The sequence below is a fragment of the Formica exsecta genome, unplaced genomic scaffold (assembly GCF_003651465.1).
Source record: "Formica exsecta isolate Colony F162 unplaced genomic scaffold, ASM365146v1 scaffold137, whole genome shotgun sequence".
NCBI classification, from domain to species: domain Eukaryota; kingdom Metazoa; phylum Arthropoda; class Insecta; order Hymenoptera; family Formicidae; genus Formica; species Formica exsecta.
Genome location: NW_021848702.1, coordinates 227612 through 245276, shown reverse-complemented (window position 1 = coordinate 245276; position 17665 = coordinate 227612). Strand labels below are relative to the sequence as shown.

The following is a 17665-nucleotide window of genomic DNA, read 5'->3' as shown; positions in this document are numbered from 1 at the left end:
AAGAGCGTAGGAATAAAGTGGAAAAAGTCGAATCGCAGAGATGCCGCCGCGTCGCCGCTCCTTTCATTCTCGGTGCTTTTATACTATGTACGTATATACTGTATCTCTCTCGTTCGTCGCTTGGGTGTATCGAATGGAATTTCTTTCGGTGTATCATGCCCCATCGGCTTTCCACGGATTGGTCCGCCAAGGATTACACAGAGGAATGCAATAAAAAGGAACTAAACGCCGTTACATCTTAAGAACTTTATTTGTCCCGTAGATCGGTAAAGTCGGAGTAGGAGGAGGAGAGATAAGCGGCGGTCTCGGGATCGTCCACAGGGAAGGAGATAAAAAATAAAGTAAAACGCGAGAGAGGCGGGGGCGTCGGCGGGAGTGAAGTCACCGACGTCCCTTTGAGAATACCAGCAAGAAAACCAGTCTGAACGAGATTTCCGTGGCTGTCAGGCTGTGAGTGTTTTCGATAGACAACTCGTTGAAAGTTACGATCTAGTAGAGACCGTAAATGTCTGGCCGCGCACGATCCATGGGCGGAATTAAAGCTGTATATACGTATAATGAAAAAAGAAAAGGGTTTAAGTTTTTTACAATAAAGCCTCGAATTTCGGAAAAAAAACGGCGGAAGCAAAGTTGTACACCTAATATATAATCTCTCATTTATTCTGTCCTAAATACGCATATTATTGTCGTAAACAACGAACGAATAAAAAAATTCTTCAAAATGTATTTAATTAATTTCTTTATTTCTATATGTATATATATATAATGTATTTTTATGTAGAGATATATAGATAATATAGAGATAATATTTGTTTAATATTTTTATATAGCGTCTCCGTTCGTTTTTCTCTGAAATGTTTGCACGAATTCGCGCGAATCTTAATTAAATATCTCATGAAAAAAACGAGAAATGTGTGTACGCCAACCAGAATTTAATGAAGAGATTAAACTGTTTTTCTCTCGACAAATATATTATTATATCACATTTCCGCCGCGTCACAATTCACATGAGCCCGCGATAATTTACGGGATGTTTTTTTCAGTCGCGTGTGCGATGTCCGACTTTTAATTTCTTCATTTCCGTTTGCCGTTTTCCGCACGCTGCTCGTCCCGCATCGCGTTGTCCGGCAGAATTTAGCGAATACGTGAACGGATTAGCATAACATTGCCCAAGTTGCAACCCGGAGTTGCCCGAGTTTAACCCGGGGCTGATCGCGCGCTTGCATTGGCCGGCACGTTCGGTTCGCCAGCTGTCTCGTTACATTCGATGCAGTTCGCGCGAGTTTGTAGTATATGCATAAGTACATAAACGACCGCTGAAGTGTACCGTGAGCAACGTGCTGAAAGAGATTGGCTTAGGACGACTGTATTTTGCAATAATGTACGTACGGGGAGAAGACATCCGGAAAGTAATGCGATCAATTTCTTCCTCATTCGTGATTTCCATTGTACGAAAAATATAAATATATTCTATAGTACAAGAATTCTGTAGATGCAATATTGTGTCGTTTTTTGTCGAATTTTGCTGCCACAACCGGAGTTCTCGCCGATGGAATTTCCATTGTATTTTTTTTTCTTTTGTTTTTTTTTTTTTGCGTTTACGTATCGCGGCTACAATATACCTAATTCATGCTTAATTCATGCCGCGACTCGCAGCGCGGATCAATTATGTAAAATATTCCATCCCGATGTAAGCGAAATCGTGCTGCATTCCGTAGCGCGAGAGATCGAGGAGATTCAGCGTAACTCGGACTCGCAGTTTCGAGGTGTGTGTCGACTTGCCTTTTCCCTGCTTTATTTTCCGATCGAGGTGGACGAAGGCAGGATACGTCCGGTGATCTGAAATACGGGCACGTAGAAGCGAAGAATATCGGTGGCGCGAGCGATACATACGATTTACGATATATCATCGACCCGCAGCGCGCACACAGGAACGTTTACGTATGTATGTACGTGTGCACCATCAGGACAATGATAAAATAATAAATTGCGACCCCATCCGTGGGGAATCGAATCGAGTTCTTTTCACGCGTTGCACGCCGAGACTAGAATACGACTTCGGGATTGGAATATTGCCCGGATACATCGACGTTGACTCCGGATCTTTAATGGATGTATTATGCTCCGCACTGATGCAGCGAAACATTTGTTATTTATGCGTAGGAACGTGTTCTGTATCGGTATAACGCGATGCTTCGAAAAACCGCCGCGATATCGGCCGAATTATCGTGTACCATTTTGTGCAAGTACGTCGCGGAGTGATATAAAGTTCGTCGCGTAAAACGTTATTACTTCGCCAATTTTATGACATATTGCGCGACGCACATTATGACATACTTTACGATATTACGTATTTCACGATACTTTCTCTAGAGCAAAATTTTATAACGATTAGCGTCAATTATATATCACTAGATTCTTTCGCAGGAGTTATTTCTCTTTTGAGAGCCATGTGTTAAAAATGCGGTTATAAATTCGTCAATAATCCTGAAAAATCGCGCTATCAAATGTTGTTTAATTACGCGAGTAAACTCGATTATTTCCCAATTTATAAACCATCTATAATTACATTCAATAATGAATATATACACCGCGATCGAAATTATAAACCACATTATTCATGAAATTACGAACAAAATTGCATAATTTTTATATTTCTCGTTATAAAACAGCTTATTCAAAAATGAATTATTATTATAATATACCGTAACAACGTCGAACATTATCAGTACATTTAATACGCATGCCGCAAATTTCGAGCTCGTAAATTGAGCTACTGTGCTAACTATACCAGATGATAATGAGTGCCCGATCACGTAAGCCGCATTCCTCGATATTGTAAATACCACATATGCCGATAATTTGCAAATATAACATCACCTTATTTCCAATATAATATCTTACAGATATGAATTTCATAAGAATAATATGGCGAATAAAAGAGGAAAGCAGTAGAAAGATGCACGAGACGCACAAGCGCATTTTGTTCGATATTGGGAAACTTATTCCAAACTTTAAAAATAAAGAGGAAATTCCCCACAGATTCTTGATATTTTTCGGAATGTAATAAATGCAATAGAATCTACAAAAATTGCTGAATAATAGTCATGACCGAAGATTCATTTTAGATTTATAATTCGAGGCGATAAAAATTTCGCAATAGAGTTTTATTTATAATTTTATACGTCTTGTAATATATGTAAAAGATATCTGAAAATGTTTTTTCGATTATGCTAAATATACACTAAATATATATATATATATATAAAACGTGACATACATAAAATTGTAGATTTTTGTCTTAAATTCTGTCATGAGTTATGATCATTTAAACTGGATTAATGCATTTGATATTGTATACAATAATAACTGACAGCTGGCTAAATTTGTATCTTAATCCGTAATATACGAGCATTTATACAGATAGCAATTCTCATTAATAATTCCTAATACTCTTGTCAACTTGATTTCTACATTAGATTATTTCACTCAAGTTGCTCCAAGTTACAAGTTCTCTTTGTTAAGTAATGAGATTTTAAAATTGTTGCAAATAAATCACACACGATAATCAAAGAATCAATGGGTTTTAATATGAATCGCTAAATGGTTCAAGCAATATCTGTCTAAATTCCTCAGTTTTGCTCAAAATTTTCTTTTCCCCTTCCGATTATTCAAGGCATGTAATGCATTATCATAAAATTGCACGTTCATGTCATTTGGAAAATGCTAGCCGCTCGTAACTTGGTCATTGTTCCCGGAATAGTGCCCTATGTGTAACGCATTCCCCCGATACTACCGTAAATATCGCGCATGTCGGCCGATATTTACGTCGGCATGGCTCGTATATTCCGGAGCACCTTCGACCGGTCTCCCATGGGAGATCTTCCGCGTTGTGCGTTGTGCGTCGGCGTGTCACAAGAAACACGAGAGGGGAAGGGAAAAAAAGGATATCGTGCCGCAAGAGAAACGAGGTCCGGCATCGAGAGGCAAAAAAAAAAAACCGCGGATAAATCGCGACGGGTTGCGTCGTCGAACCGATGTTTAACGACTGAAACGGGATGAGTAAAATGTTATGCGAACGTTTCTTTTTTTTTTTTTTTTTTTTTTTTTTGTATTTCGATGAGAGTAATTATTAATGGTAAGCCTTATCTTTTAAAAAGCTGTCCTGAGAAAATTAAAGACAATTATCTTAAAAGAACTACCTTTTAAAGGAGTTTTAAGTAGCTTTAACATTTTCTTCTCTTTTTCTTAGATTGAACGCGAGGTTGAGCACAACAATTTTGCGATTTTTAAAGCGGTTTTTATTCTAAGATTTCAATCTAAAATAAAAAAAAAATTATTATTAAGGAATATGTTTTAGATTGAGATATTATCTTGTAACAAAGATTTATTTTCTGCTCGTGAAGCATCAATTACTGGACAGAACATTCTGTATACGCAATGCATACATCAATGCGTGTAGCTATCGGACCGATATCCGTTCATTTTCTCTCTCTCTCTCTCTCTCTCTCTCATACCAGATGCCGTAGGCGGCGACGATATTCGCGACTAGTCATCGAACCGATCTTGTGCTCACAGTGGAACCGGATGCGGGTACGATATGAAATTGAATAAAACGCACTGTTCACTGAACCGTTTCTATCGGAAGTTCTGCAAATATGAACGACGATCCTCCGCTTTCTTATTATTATGTATATTCGTCCGCTGATCAATGCGGTATCGATTATTCGAGAGATTTTCGGAGACGCCAGCGACAGCCGAGACACGAACGGACGTATAACTAATCGCAGGTTTTTCCCCTCGAAAGTCTGAGATTTCATCTCATTTCGCCAACTTCCAAGGAATAGGAATTTATTTCCGTCGAGACTATAAAAGGCAAGGTTCGATCACGGCGAAAGTTAATTCCACTTTTTTTATCGGCGACGATAAAAATTTTCATAGGAGCGAGGGAAACAGCTTTCATTTGTACTATTAAAACTATTGATTATAATATTGGATGATTGCATAAGTTCGTGCCCACCTTACAAACTTTTTTCAAGAAAAACCAAGTTCTTTCTTCAAAAATGGAATCGACAAGCTTGTAGATCGTTGGAAAACCATTGTAGAAAAGAATGGAGACTATATAATTGATTAATAAAAGTGTTATCTCTAAAATATAATCTATTGAAGTTTATATTTAAATCGGGCACGAACTTATGCAATCACCTGATATTATAATATTCTGGTTTTTTTTTCACAATTATGTTAACACATACGAGTGAAATATGTGTAATCACAAGATTAAGCGAGATATCATTACTATGACAGTTATTTTATGACGTTTCATGCTTCTGTGAGATTAAAGTCGAGGATTTCTTGCTCGTGTTGCAGCTGTCCGGCCTGGTGGTGGGCGGCATCGGAATTTTATGCGAACGTTTTTTTTTTTTTTTTTTTTTTGTATTTCGATGAGAGTAATTATTAATGGTAAGCCTTATCTTTTAAAAAGCTGTCCTGAGAAAATTAAAGACAATTATCTTAAAAGAACTATACCTTTTAAAGGAGTTTTAAGTAGCTTTAACATTTTCTTCTCTTTTTCTTAGATTGAACGCGAGGTTGAGCACAACAATTTTGCGATTTTTAAAGCGGTTTTTATTCTAAGATTTCAATCTAAAATAAAAAAAAAATTATTATTAAGGAATATGTTTTAGATTGAGATATTATCTTGTAACAAAGATTTATTTTCTGTTCGTGAAGCATCAATTACTGGACAGAACATTCTGTATACGCAATGCATACATCAATGCGTGTAGCTATCGGACCGATATCCGTTCATTTTCTCTCTCTCTCTCTCTCTCTCTCTCATACCAGATGCCGTAGGCGGCGACGATATTCGCGACTAGTCATCGAACCGATCTTGTGCTCACAGTGGAACCGGATGCGGGTACGATATGAAATTGAATAAAACGCACTGTTCACTGAACCGTTTCTATCGGAAGTTCTGCAAATATGAACGACGATCCTCCGCTTTCTTATTATTATGTATATTCGTCCGCTGATCAATGCGGTATCGATTATTCGAGAGATTTTCGGAGACGCCAGCGACAGCCGAGACACGAACGGACGTATAACTAATCGCAGGTTTTTCCCCTCGAAAGTCTGAGATTTCATCTCATTTCGCCAACTTCCAAGGAATAGGAATTTATTTCCGTCGAGACTATAAAAGGCAAGGTTCGATCACGGCGAAAGTTAATTCCACTTTTTTTATCGGCGACGATAAAAATTTTCATAGGAGCGAGGGAAACAGCTTTCATTTGTACTATTAAAACTATTGATTATAATATTATAATATTCTGAAATATGTGTAGTCACAAGATTAAGCGAGATATCATTACTATGACAGTTATTTTATGACGTTTCATGCTTCTGTGAGATTAAAGTCGAGGATTTCTTGCTCGTGTTGCAGCTGTCCGGCCTGGTGGTGGGCGGCATCGGTATCTGGACAGTGGTGGCGAAGCACAGCTACGTGTCCCTTATGTCCACGTCGACGTATCCCACGTTGGCCTACGCCTTGATCGTCGCAGGTGTACTAGCTGTCATCGGTAGCTGGCTCGGATGCGGCGGTGTAACTTCTGAAAATCGATGTGTCCTGCTGGTGGTGAGTCCTACTATCATATATCATAGTATCCGCGTTTGACGCTCGATATAAATCACAAATATCAATCGGATCGAAATGTCGGAACAGACATTCGGAGAATAAATATCCGCACATCTTATCACACGTTATTAATTACACTCATCTAATTAATTATAAATTAATTTGATTTTATTATTCTTTTTCTTATATTATATTACATATAATACGCGGGGTTAATTATGATCATTCATCAATCATCGCCACGTCCGAATTGCATTAATTGACTTCTAGAAACCAATGTAAAGTGCGCGACGGAGTTTGGCTCGAAGTAATATAGTTGGATCGATTACAGTAATAATTCCGCTTCCAGCAGCGTACTCCGTCAGTTTTCGCGGAGATCTTAATTCATTAGATGATAAATGACAAATAAATTACATAATTTACTTCGCTTTCATCTCGTGCTTCATAAATGAATGTTCCTCGCTAAAACGATGGAAAATGATGAGTTTGTCAATTAGCTTATTCATTCTTACAAAAAGAAATATTGAACGTAATTGCGCGAGACTCTCTCTTTCTCTCTCTCTCTCTCGCCGGTCTTATCGATCTGAAAGAGAATCATTTATCAGCAGGACAGCGTCATCTGATTAATTAATTCGCCGGCTTTACGAGCGAGATCGGGAATAGCTGCAGGAGCGTCTCCTCGACTTGAAAAAGCGAGGAAGCGGATATTGCGAATATCTCGGACAAAGAGAACTATCGCTGAAAGTACCTCTATTTGAGATACTAGATGTGCTTTTATACGCGCGATTGTTTGCGACGTCGCGATACATCGCGGGTCCCTCTTTGCAATCGGTATCACGTTGAACACTTTATTCGTTTAGCGGAAATCATCTTGAAATCTTATCAACCATATATCTAATTACATAATTTACTTCGCTTTCATCTCGTGCTTCATAAATGAATGTTCCTCGCTAAAACGATGGAAAATGATGAGTTTGTCAATTAGCTTATTCATTCTTACAAAAAGAAATATTGAACGTAATTGCGCGAGACTCTCTCTCTCTTTCTCTCTCTCTCGCCGGTCTTATCGATCTGAAAGAGAATCATTTATCAGCAGGACAGCGTCATCTGATTAATTAATTCGCCGGCTTTACGAGCGAGATCGGGAATAGCTGCAGGAGCGTCTCCTCGACTTGAAAAAGCGAGGAAGCGGATATTGCGAATATCTCGGACAAAGAGAACTATCGCTGAAAGTACCTCTATTTGAGATACTAGATGTGCTTTTATACGCGCGATTGTTTGCGACGTCGCGATACATCGCGGGTCCCTCTTTACAATCGCCGGTATCACGTTGAACACTTTATTCGTTTAGCGGAAATCATCTTGAAATCTTCTCAACCATATATCTCGTTTTTTTCACAATACCATATATCTCGTTTGGTCTGCTGATTATGAACGGAGATAAGGCGACCAAAATTTCATATTGGTATATAAAGCATTTTAGATTTGAGAGATTTTTTTAAAACAATATATACGAAGAAGAACCGAGATCAGATATAACCGGGAAAGAAAGAAGAGAATATAAATTTATTTATTATTTAAAAAGAGAGGTTCTTCATCTAAAAGAAATGTACAAAACATATATATACAATACATATATACATGTTATGTACACTTTATTCTTTTACATAAAGAATCTCTCTTCTTAAATTTAAATAATAAATAAATTTATATATATATATAAATTTATTTATCTTTTTTCTCGTTTGACCATGATTTTAGTGACATTCTGTATAAACTGTGTAAGCTACATGAAGTAGAGAATGGACTAGATATCAGAGACTAATATAGATACAGGGTAGATTAGAGACAAAGTAGAATATAGGTGGATGCACACAAAGTGTATCTCACTTAAAGCAAGTTGGTCAGAGAAGCTGTATGTGCATACAGTATGATGAAAATGAATTCTATGATATTTTGATGTGTAAAGCAAAGTTTATATTAATTAATGGACTATCACATACATACACATCAATATCAATTAACTTTAATTGTAATTAATGGACTCTTCCCTTTGAAATCTAGCGATTTTATTTATGATAGAGCGAGAACATTTAATTATCCATTGTCAGTAGATGAGCTACTTTTGATGTCGATTAAATTTTATACGTCTCTCTGAAGTCTCTCTTCACTTTGTGCCGGTTATTCCATCGATTTATCGGTATCCCTTCATCCTATTTAACGATCACTTGTCGATGCTAAATATCGTATTCTCCGAGACTTCAAAAGATTTTATTTATGCCGTTCGTTGTTAATATCGTTCTTGGAAACTTTCAAGAAGAACTTCGTCATAGTATAGCTTGAGCGTGCTGCTTGGAGTCAGGCTGCTCTTCACCTACGGGCTCGAACATTCCTTTGACTTACCGGAGCAGCTTCAACATTATTGCTCGGGGCGGTGCAGTCTTTGTTGGAAGCAAGTTAGTTACGTGACCAGCAGGAAAAGCATATCGATAAAGGATAGGGATTATACAAGTAAATTAAAAACTGTTGTTCAAAGTAAACTGATCTCCGTGTGCTCGGAAAAAAAACCGATTTGTTTTCACTGATAATGTACTTAAATCGTTATAGAGATTAATTAAAGATCGCTTTATATTCCGATAGATATTATATATTCCGTTGCAAAGACGCGGTTCCATTTTCTATTTCATATAATTAAATTTTTTTTTTTTTTATTATTATTGTACATTTTATTTTATAATATTTTAATTGGGCAATAATAATGTAACGTTACGGATTGATTGAATACAATTTTCTCTTGCGGTAGCGCGACTTTATTTTTGATTTATCGTAGGCGATCCATATTTTCGCGTTTCCGCGAATTTTACGCTCTCCGAGCGCACGCGGCCGCTAAAAATACGCACCTCTGGCCTTCGACAATGTCGTACAGGAAGCCCTCTCTCTTCTCTTCTGCTTTATAAATGAAAAATCGATAATCTCGCGGCCGATCGCAATGAACCGTAATGTCGATACGGGATAATTCACCGTGCTAGCGGCGGGACTCGGGGGCGCCGGGTTCTCTTTCTTTCTCTACATAAGTCGCTACTAACAATGCCCGATCTCCTCCTTTGAACCTTGCTTCAGGTAAAGGGAGTTGGAGCTCGCCTTTGACCTTACCCGTAGTCTACCACCTCCGACATTATCGCTGTCGGCCGACAAAGTCTTTCTCCGATGGAACCACCAACTCGTAGAACCAACCGTAGGTGCTGGAGCGTACTTTTTTTAAGACGGCTTAACTCGCGCTCGCCCGCACCAAAGGGACATTACTCTCATCGGAAATGCGGCCGCACGCGTGCACGCCAACACCCACGGGATCGTCGTGGCTTAACGGCGAACGTTAATACGAACTTATGGTATAAGGCGGAGATATCGCGTCCATCGGGAATTTCTCTATTACGATGAGCGCCGTAATAGAGGAATTCCCATCTCGATAACTCCGCTATGTTTACACGAATGATTATTTAATACGGTATACTCGCGCAGCCGTCACCGTCTCCGAGGAGTATCCGAGAGACCGCGAGGCGCCCCCCTTTCGTTCGCATGCGGTCCGCATCGCCATGCGCGACGGGTTTGACAAATTGTGCATTCATGCATCGTCCCGCAATATTATTTTATGGTCGCGCCCCCACGGGCGGCAATAAACTTCCTCTTAAGGGTACAGCGCAGTAAATTTTCTTTAGGGGCTTATTAAATGATTTAAGGTTTTCCGTGGCGCCCTTTCCTCCCCCCGGAAGGGATATTACGTCTACGTAGGTTTTCGATCTCTGCATTATTTATGTTTATTTTTGTTTTTTTTAGTATGCATTATTTTTCATAAACTTAATTTTTGCGATAGGGAAAAATTTTTTATTGCCGGTAGTTATAACGGTTACTTATACGTGATAAGCCTACTCGAAGATATATTTAGCGGTCTTTCTCTATCTCTGTTCGCATTCCCCCTTTTCGAAGGGGCATTCTTCGCTGGGTAATAAATCGACCTTAATCGGGAGTTGGCGCGGCGACCGTAATTGGTAACTCACACTTTGGCTATATCTCCAACGACACCGACTGGATTATCTTTAATCCTGTCTAAATGATAGTTAAACACCGGTAACGAGCTTTGCCGATCGTTACTAACCGCAGTATTCACCGCCACGTGGTTCCCTTTGGAAATTATATTGCCACTTCTACGCATGCCAAGTTAATTCTATGTAAAATGCTTTGCAAGAAATCATTTTCTATATACATTTAAATTAATATTTAAATTAGTAGTTGGTACATATATTTAAAAATTAGTAGTTTTATTTTATACTTTAGAAAAAGACTCTTTTTTATATTTATTAAAATTATATTATATTTATTTAAATTTAAGAAATGAAGCACTCAATGTGTGTGTGATCGTAGGAAATAAATGCTTTCACTTCCTCTTTGATTATTTTTTGCGCATTGAATCGCTGTAAAGCAAGTACTAATACCATTATTGCCGATAGAAAGTTCCACGAAGTATGTATGGGAGCAATTGAATTATCCTTTATCCAATTTAATCGACCAGTTAAAGTCCTTTTACAACCGGTATGACCAATAAAACTCGCGATATATACGCTTAAATCATGATGCACACGATCTTAATTGCGTAAGTGCTTGTCGAGGCGCGAAACAAATTATATTCTTTTATTTTCTGTATACTCATCAAATTGCTCTTTAAACTTTTTTCACTTACCAATGTAGCAAACGATATCATCTATGTGAATCGTATACAACTTTATAAAATAGAGATCTTTCTTAGTTATATTTATATCGAGATATTTTACTGCCAACTGGTATTTAATAACAGCTTTATTAAAAAAAGAATTATGTAACAAGAAGAAATAATACGATTCTCTGTACAAACGAGATATTCAAGCAAAGAATTTTTCACTCGCGTACCCTCTCCCATCTGATCGATGCGCGCGTAATGCGCTTTCAACACAGTCGATTCAGCCATTCAAATAATTTTAAGAGTTAAATCACTTATAATAACCATCGCTGATCACCCGATAATTCCACTTAACCCATGCTTGCTTCCGAATCATTAGTCCAGCCTTAATTGCACGGTTCCCTCCCTGAACCGGCTGTAAACTATGTTTTTTAATCGTTCTCTTTTACGACATTATAACGATCGTAATCCTTTTATTATTTTCGCACATTATCGGAGGCTGCCAATGTGATAAATCGCCTGCGCCACGAGAGAGGCTCGCGATCGAGGTTTCGCTGTAGCGCAAAAGAAACGTTAAATCATCCGGTAATAACCGTCACTAATCACCGAGTAATACTACTACTTGCACGCCGCTGCACTCTCGAATCACGACTCTATCCATCCGCTCGATCTTAATTGCATAAGACTTTCCCGAGCGCGTCTCGCGCGCGATCTGTCCGTGTGCTAGTAAAACGCGGTTGAGGTCGCAATCAAAATAAGAGGCGATCGATCTCTTGCCGGAGCCGGCGACGTTTTTGGTGGGAGGGGGGGGGTGGAGGGGGTGTCACGTCTAGGTCTACGTTTTCGATTTTGCAGTCGCGAGAATGACGTATCGCGACGGTGGAATCTCCCGAACAGAGCTTGACGCCTCGGACTGGTTTTGAACCAGTTTAACATCTCCCGTGCGCTTCGATGCGAATGCTTCGGGCGAGACCGCATTACTTTCTAAGTATCCGATGCGCCGCAATCGCGGTGTTTGTGGCCAATTTATGCAGGAAGCGCAATAAGTACAATAAACCCGCCAGAAACAGAGAGAGAGAGAGGGGGAGGGAGAGAGAGAGAGAGAGAAAAGACAAACGCGTCGGCTCGACAGGTCTACTCGCGCAGACCACAAAATGCTATTTCGCATGTTTATTGTCGGGACCGGATCGATAGTATACGTAAAATTACACGGAGATTACATGATGACTAGTGCGGAGGCGTAACGAAAGAGAAACAATGCAAGTACACGTTTTCAAAAGTGCTATCGGTTTAATTTTTTTTTTTTTTTGTTTATTAGTAATCTAGTTAAAAAAAAACAAAGGAAATTTTGCATATATAGACATCTTTCTCATATAAATATTTGTTCGTATTTCAATTTCGCATTTGCGACAATTTTTTTTTTTTATTAATTACTGCGATATTTGTTAAAGTGGACACAGAATAATTGCATAAAGTGTTTTGTTTTTATTCTCTTAGTCATTATTTTAAATAATTGACAATATTTCGTGATCGACGACAAAATCCGAAGAACTCGGAACAGATTTTTCTTCTCGAAAAACACGGGGCAAAGCTCATTAGAGTTATGATGGGACGTAAACGGAGATCCTCAAAGCACGATGGCGAGTACCTTGTTAAACGTGTCCACGTCGAAGAATAACGACCTACTCGATTGCGAATTTTCAGATTACTCGTTGACGTACGTAAAGGTGCTTTTTGTTTCCTATAGATGTATAATTAAGATTGTATTCCATTGTACATACAGGATCTAAAAATGGAAAAAGATAGAAGCTAATTAGTTTTTATTACAACAAAAGGTTAACGATCATTAAAATAAGTGCATTAATAGTACAAACTTTTCAGATCAGAAAATAATTACAAAAGTCCTGGTAACGACACGCCAATCTTTTGTAGACCTTTAATATATATATGTATATATTACTTTAAGACAAAATATTTTTAATGAATAAAGAAGAAGCTGTGTCGGAATGATTTCACGTTATTACGATTGATTTGCATTCATAAAAACATTTGTCGAGATATTTCGGTCACGTCTTATAAGTAATATACGTCAAGCACAAGTAACGTTCATTGCAAATTAAATTGCAGGATGCACTTTCGAGCTGATAAATTTGCGCGACGAGCCGGGGACTTTAAAGCCAGTTTAAACGTATTCCTATAAAATTTCCCGTTCTATCCGTTTGAAGACCATCCTGCCCGTTATACGTGGCACACAGAGACGAACGCCCTCGGGTTATCCGGGACGAATTGCTCGTAAGATGACGGAGAACTGGGATGCTCGTATCCCTTTTTTTTTTTGCAGATACGGCAATCTTCGGCGGCAATAAAGATTCAATGAGGAACGTCGTCGAGTTTAATGTCTTTATAATTGCGCGGTTTTCTCATCGCGCTTTCGAACGAAACGAGACACGATGATAATCGGCGCTTTCTTGTTTCTCCCGCGCGTAAAGCGTTGCACTCGGGAAAACGAAAGGGAAGACGCCGCTCGCAAGCTTGTTTTTTTTTTTTACCGTTAATTATCTCGACGGCGTGTTAGGAGCGGCTTTCATAATAGCTTAATAAAGTTTCGACGGTTTATTTTTTTTACGGCACGCCAGTCTTTAGCATTGCTCGATATATTTCAGCTCGTCCCATCACGATGTAAAATATTTAATAAGCGTGCTTATTAATATTTTTTAATTGCTATTTGACATGGATGATATTCGCGAATATAATTTCATCTCTCATCTCGTGTAATTATACATTATCCTTTCTTAACCACGAGCGCTTCATGTGCGATCAGCGAGAATGAGAATGTTTGCATAAAAGCAAGAGTTTGAAATTTTAAGCGAATTTTTAACTATTAAGGCTTTTTGCTCTTAATTTACAGCATCGTTAATTTATGCCTTTTAATAGAGAAATAATGAATTAGAGCAGTATATCATGACTTTAGTAGATTTTTATTCTGCTTGTAGATAATTTCAAGAAATTAAATATTGGATGGCTGCAGTATATCATGACTTTAGTAGATTTTTATTCTGCTTGTAGATAATTTCAAGAAATTAAATGTTGAATGGCTGCAGAATATCGTAGAACATTGTTATCGCTTTCTTTATTAATAATAAATCTTTTAACTTTTAAATGTTCGACTTCTCTTTAGCACGAGCTTTATAAAAGATCTATGGGATTATTTCACATAGAGATTTTAACGCGTAACTTAACTTTTAAAAATAGAACGTTGAAAGGCTGTATGTAATATAATAAGCGACATAAAAATAGATTATTATATTTCCGCGCATACCGTTCCTGAAATAACGTGCACAGATTGAAAATATCTTGCATGGTATTAACCCTTATTGTTTCATTTTTACGCTCTCGTTCTCTTTAAAGGTTCCGGCTCACGAAAGGAATAAAGCGACCAGCTTCCTTGTCTTTCGAAGAGAATTCTTGATCTCCTTAGTTTCTACTCGAGAAACTCACGCTATTATTTTATGTATGTCTTTCTATTCGCTTCAAACTTTTCGATATTCTACAGTGTACCAAGGCTTATTGAATACTTTAAGTTTCTTTATATTTTATTGTTACTTTATATTCATTCTATAATATTTATATATTACGAGCATATTCCAGATCTGAAATGACGAAATGTAATGAACATGAGAGAGAATTGTCGGAAAGTTCGGGTTATATCATATCGAGAAATAAAATATAAAGAAGGAAATCATTTCGCAATTGCCGGGACACTTGCAAGGCTTGGGGATTCATGCGGAAAATCGCGCCCGACAATCACGGTGAGGTGGAAAATTATTCGTTTGCGTTTTCCTTGCATTTTCCCGGCGCGCATTCGCGAATCACCAGCGTCGCGAAAACGGACAATATCCTGTCTGATTGTAACTATACGACGAGAAACATAATTTCCGCCCTGCGGAAAAACTCGCGGAGTCGCGCGCATGCCACACAATGGTGGAATAACGATTTCACTCCGTCCTTAATAAAAGTTATCGGTGATCTTCGAGAGAGAAGTTTCTCTCGCGACGTTTTCTTAATTCTTTCCAACTTCCGCCTCTCTCATTCAGCATCGCTCTATTGTTTCGCGCGCCACGCCTTTTATTCCGCTTATTTGGATACTCTCCCGAAGCACGCCAAGTCAGTAACCCTTTTTCCAATTATATTTCCGATTCTCGAGTTGTTGAGTTGTATAATTATCGCGAGGTAACAGAGAGTCGCCCGTTGTTCAATTACAAGAGCAGTAACAACTAGGGAGCTATGTAAAATAAAACAGTCCACTTGTTTAAATACTAGTTCTTCGTGCATTGAGAGAAACTTTGAATCGTAACACAAGCGATATTTTCGTTAATGCCAATTGCCGGCTTTAACAATGCATGAAAATAGTGAAAGAATCCGCAATTGAAATGAAAAGTACGGGAGAAGGAGGAGAAAAACTTTCTATTAATCGCTTTATGCAACATTAAAACTCCCCCAATGTGCATTGTTATGGTAGAAGTTAATGTCTATTGTGATATCGAATGAGCTAATGAATACAAGTATAACACGTTTTCTTAATTCTTTCCAACTTCCGCCTCTCTCATTCAGCATCGCTCTATTGTTTCGCGCGCCACGCCTTTTATTCCGCTTATTTGGATACTCTCCCGAAGCACGCCAAGTCAGTAACCCTTTTTCCAATTATATTTCCGATTCTCGAGTTGTTGAGTTGTATAATTATCGCGAGGTAACAGAGAGTCGCCCGTTGTTCAATTACAAGAGCAGTAACAACTAGGGAGCTATGTAAAATAAAACAGTCCACTTGTTTAAATACTAGTTCTTCGTGCATTGAGAGAAACTTTGAATCGTAACACAAGCGATATTTTCGTTAATGCCAATTGCCGGTTTTAACAATGCATGAAAATAGCGAAAGAATCCGCAATTGAAATGAAAAGTACGGGAGAAGGAGGAGAAAAACTTTCTATTAATCGCTTTATGCAACATTAAAACTCCCCCAATGTGCATTGTTATGGTAGAAGTTAATGTCTATTGTGATATCGAATGAGCTATTGAATACAAGTGTAACACTGAATTACAAATAAAATACAATGAATTCCTCGACAACGTCAACTCCATTATGCTTTTTACCGCATAAACTCATTGATTAACAAAATTCTGATATCATCGAAAGGAACAAGTTGTTAATTTTTCTTTAAACAGAGAGAAAGAGAGAGAGAGAGAAAGGGGGTGGGAGAGAGGGAGCAAGACTCGTAATAGCAGTCACTTTCAGCATGCGCTTCTCTCCTTCCTTGATAATCATAAAATAACAACCTAGGTTGTTATTGGCGAAACTATCGGCAATCAACGCGGAAAGTCTTCACCGTTTATCCAGTCAACAGTCTGTATCTTTACTTTCCTCTCATTCATCATATACGCGGTTTTACTCAATGTCTTTATCTAATATCTCTATCAACGATCTCACTTAATCCAAATTAAACGTCCAATTTATCACTATGTTATTACCGTTTTTTTTTTTTATTAGATGTATACTATTTTTTAATAGATTCTACCTTATGTATTATTGTTGATATTAGATATACTATCATCGTTCTTTTTTATATTTCGAAATGTCCGTTTCGGCTAATAACGGCGAAGAAGTAACGAGCTTAATTCACCGTAGCAGCGATAAACTATCGTCGATCCTCGGCGCAAGAAGGCCACCTCCCTTCTTGCCCGACAACCTTTTGCCTCGGCTTTCCCGTTGGCCCCTGCTCCCTTTCACCACCTATACACGGATGGCACGAGCGAATCGTCTCATTAGCCGAGGCCTTATATGGCGCTCAATTAAGATTTTTACCGATGATAGGCAGATAAATCCACGTAATGAACGCAAGTTGGTGATCCTATGGAGAAAAAAGAGAGACTTTACAGATACGCGGAGAAAGTTGAGTAGCGCATTCGTAGTCTGTTCTGGTTTTTTTTTTTTTTTTTCCGATCGGCACAGATTCTGTATCAGCTGTAGAGCATTTCTATAGACAGGATACATTGCTTTAGAATTCACATGTATAAAAACACATCCATGCAAAATGTAATTACAGAGTCTTTTATCTAAAATGTGTAGATTAATCTAAAATATTTTATCTAAAACATCTCCTTTTTTATAATTATTACAACTTTATTCTAATTTTTTTGGATATATGAAAAAGTGGTGATATTTTTTTGACAGTAACAAATATATATATATATATATACCATTCATTACATTTATTATGTGCTTGAGTTTTACTATTTACGACTTTGCTACAAGTATTCATAGAGTA

The 17665-nt window shown here is 38.0% G+C and overlaps 1 protein-coding gene across 1 annotated transcript in view; it reads left to right on the top strand.

The window, feature by feature from the left end:
- The window catches only part of LOC115245927 (CD151 antigen-like), a 110571-nt gene that overhangs the window by 82125 nt on the left and 10781 nt on the right, over positions 1–17665 (top strand). The window contains exon 4 of the mRNA XM_029824427.1: positions 6443–6634. Coding sequence (XP_029680287.1) covers positions 6443–6634 — 192 coding nt within the window. The remainder of the gene's footprint in view (positions 1–6442; positions 6635–17665) is intronic.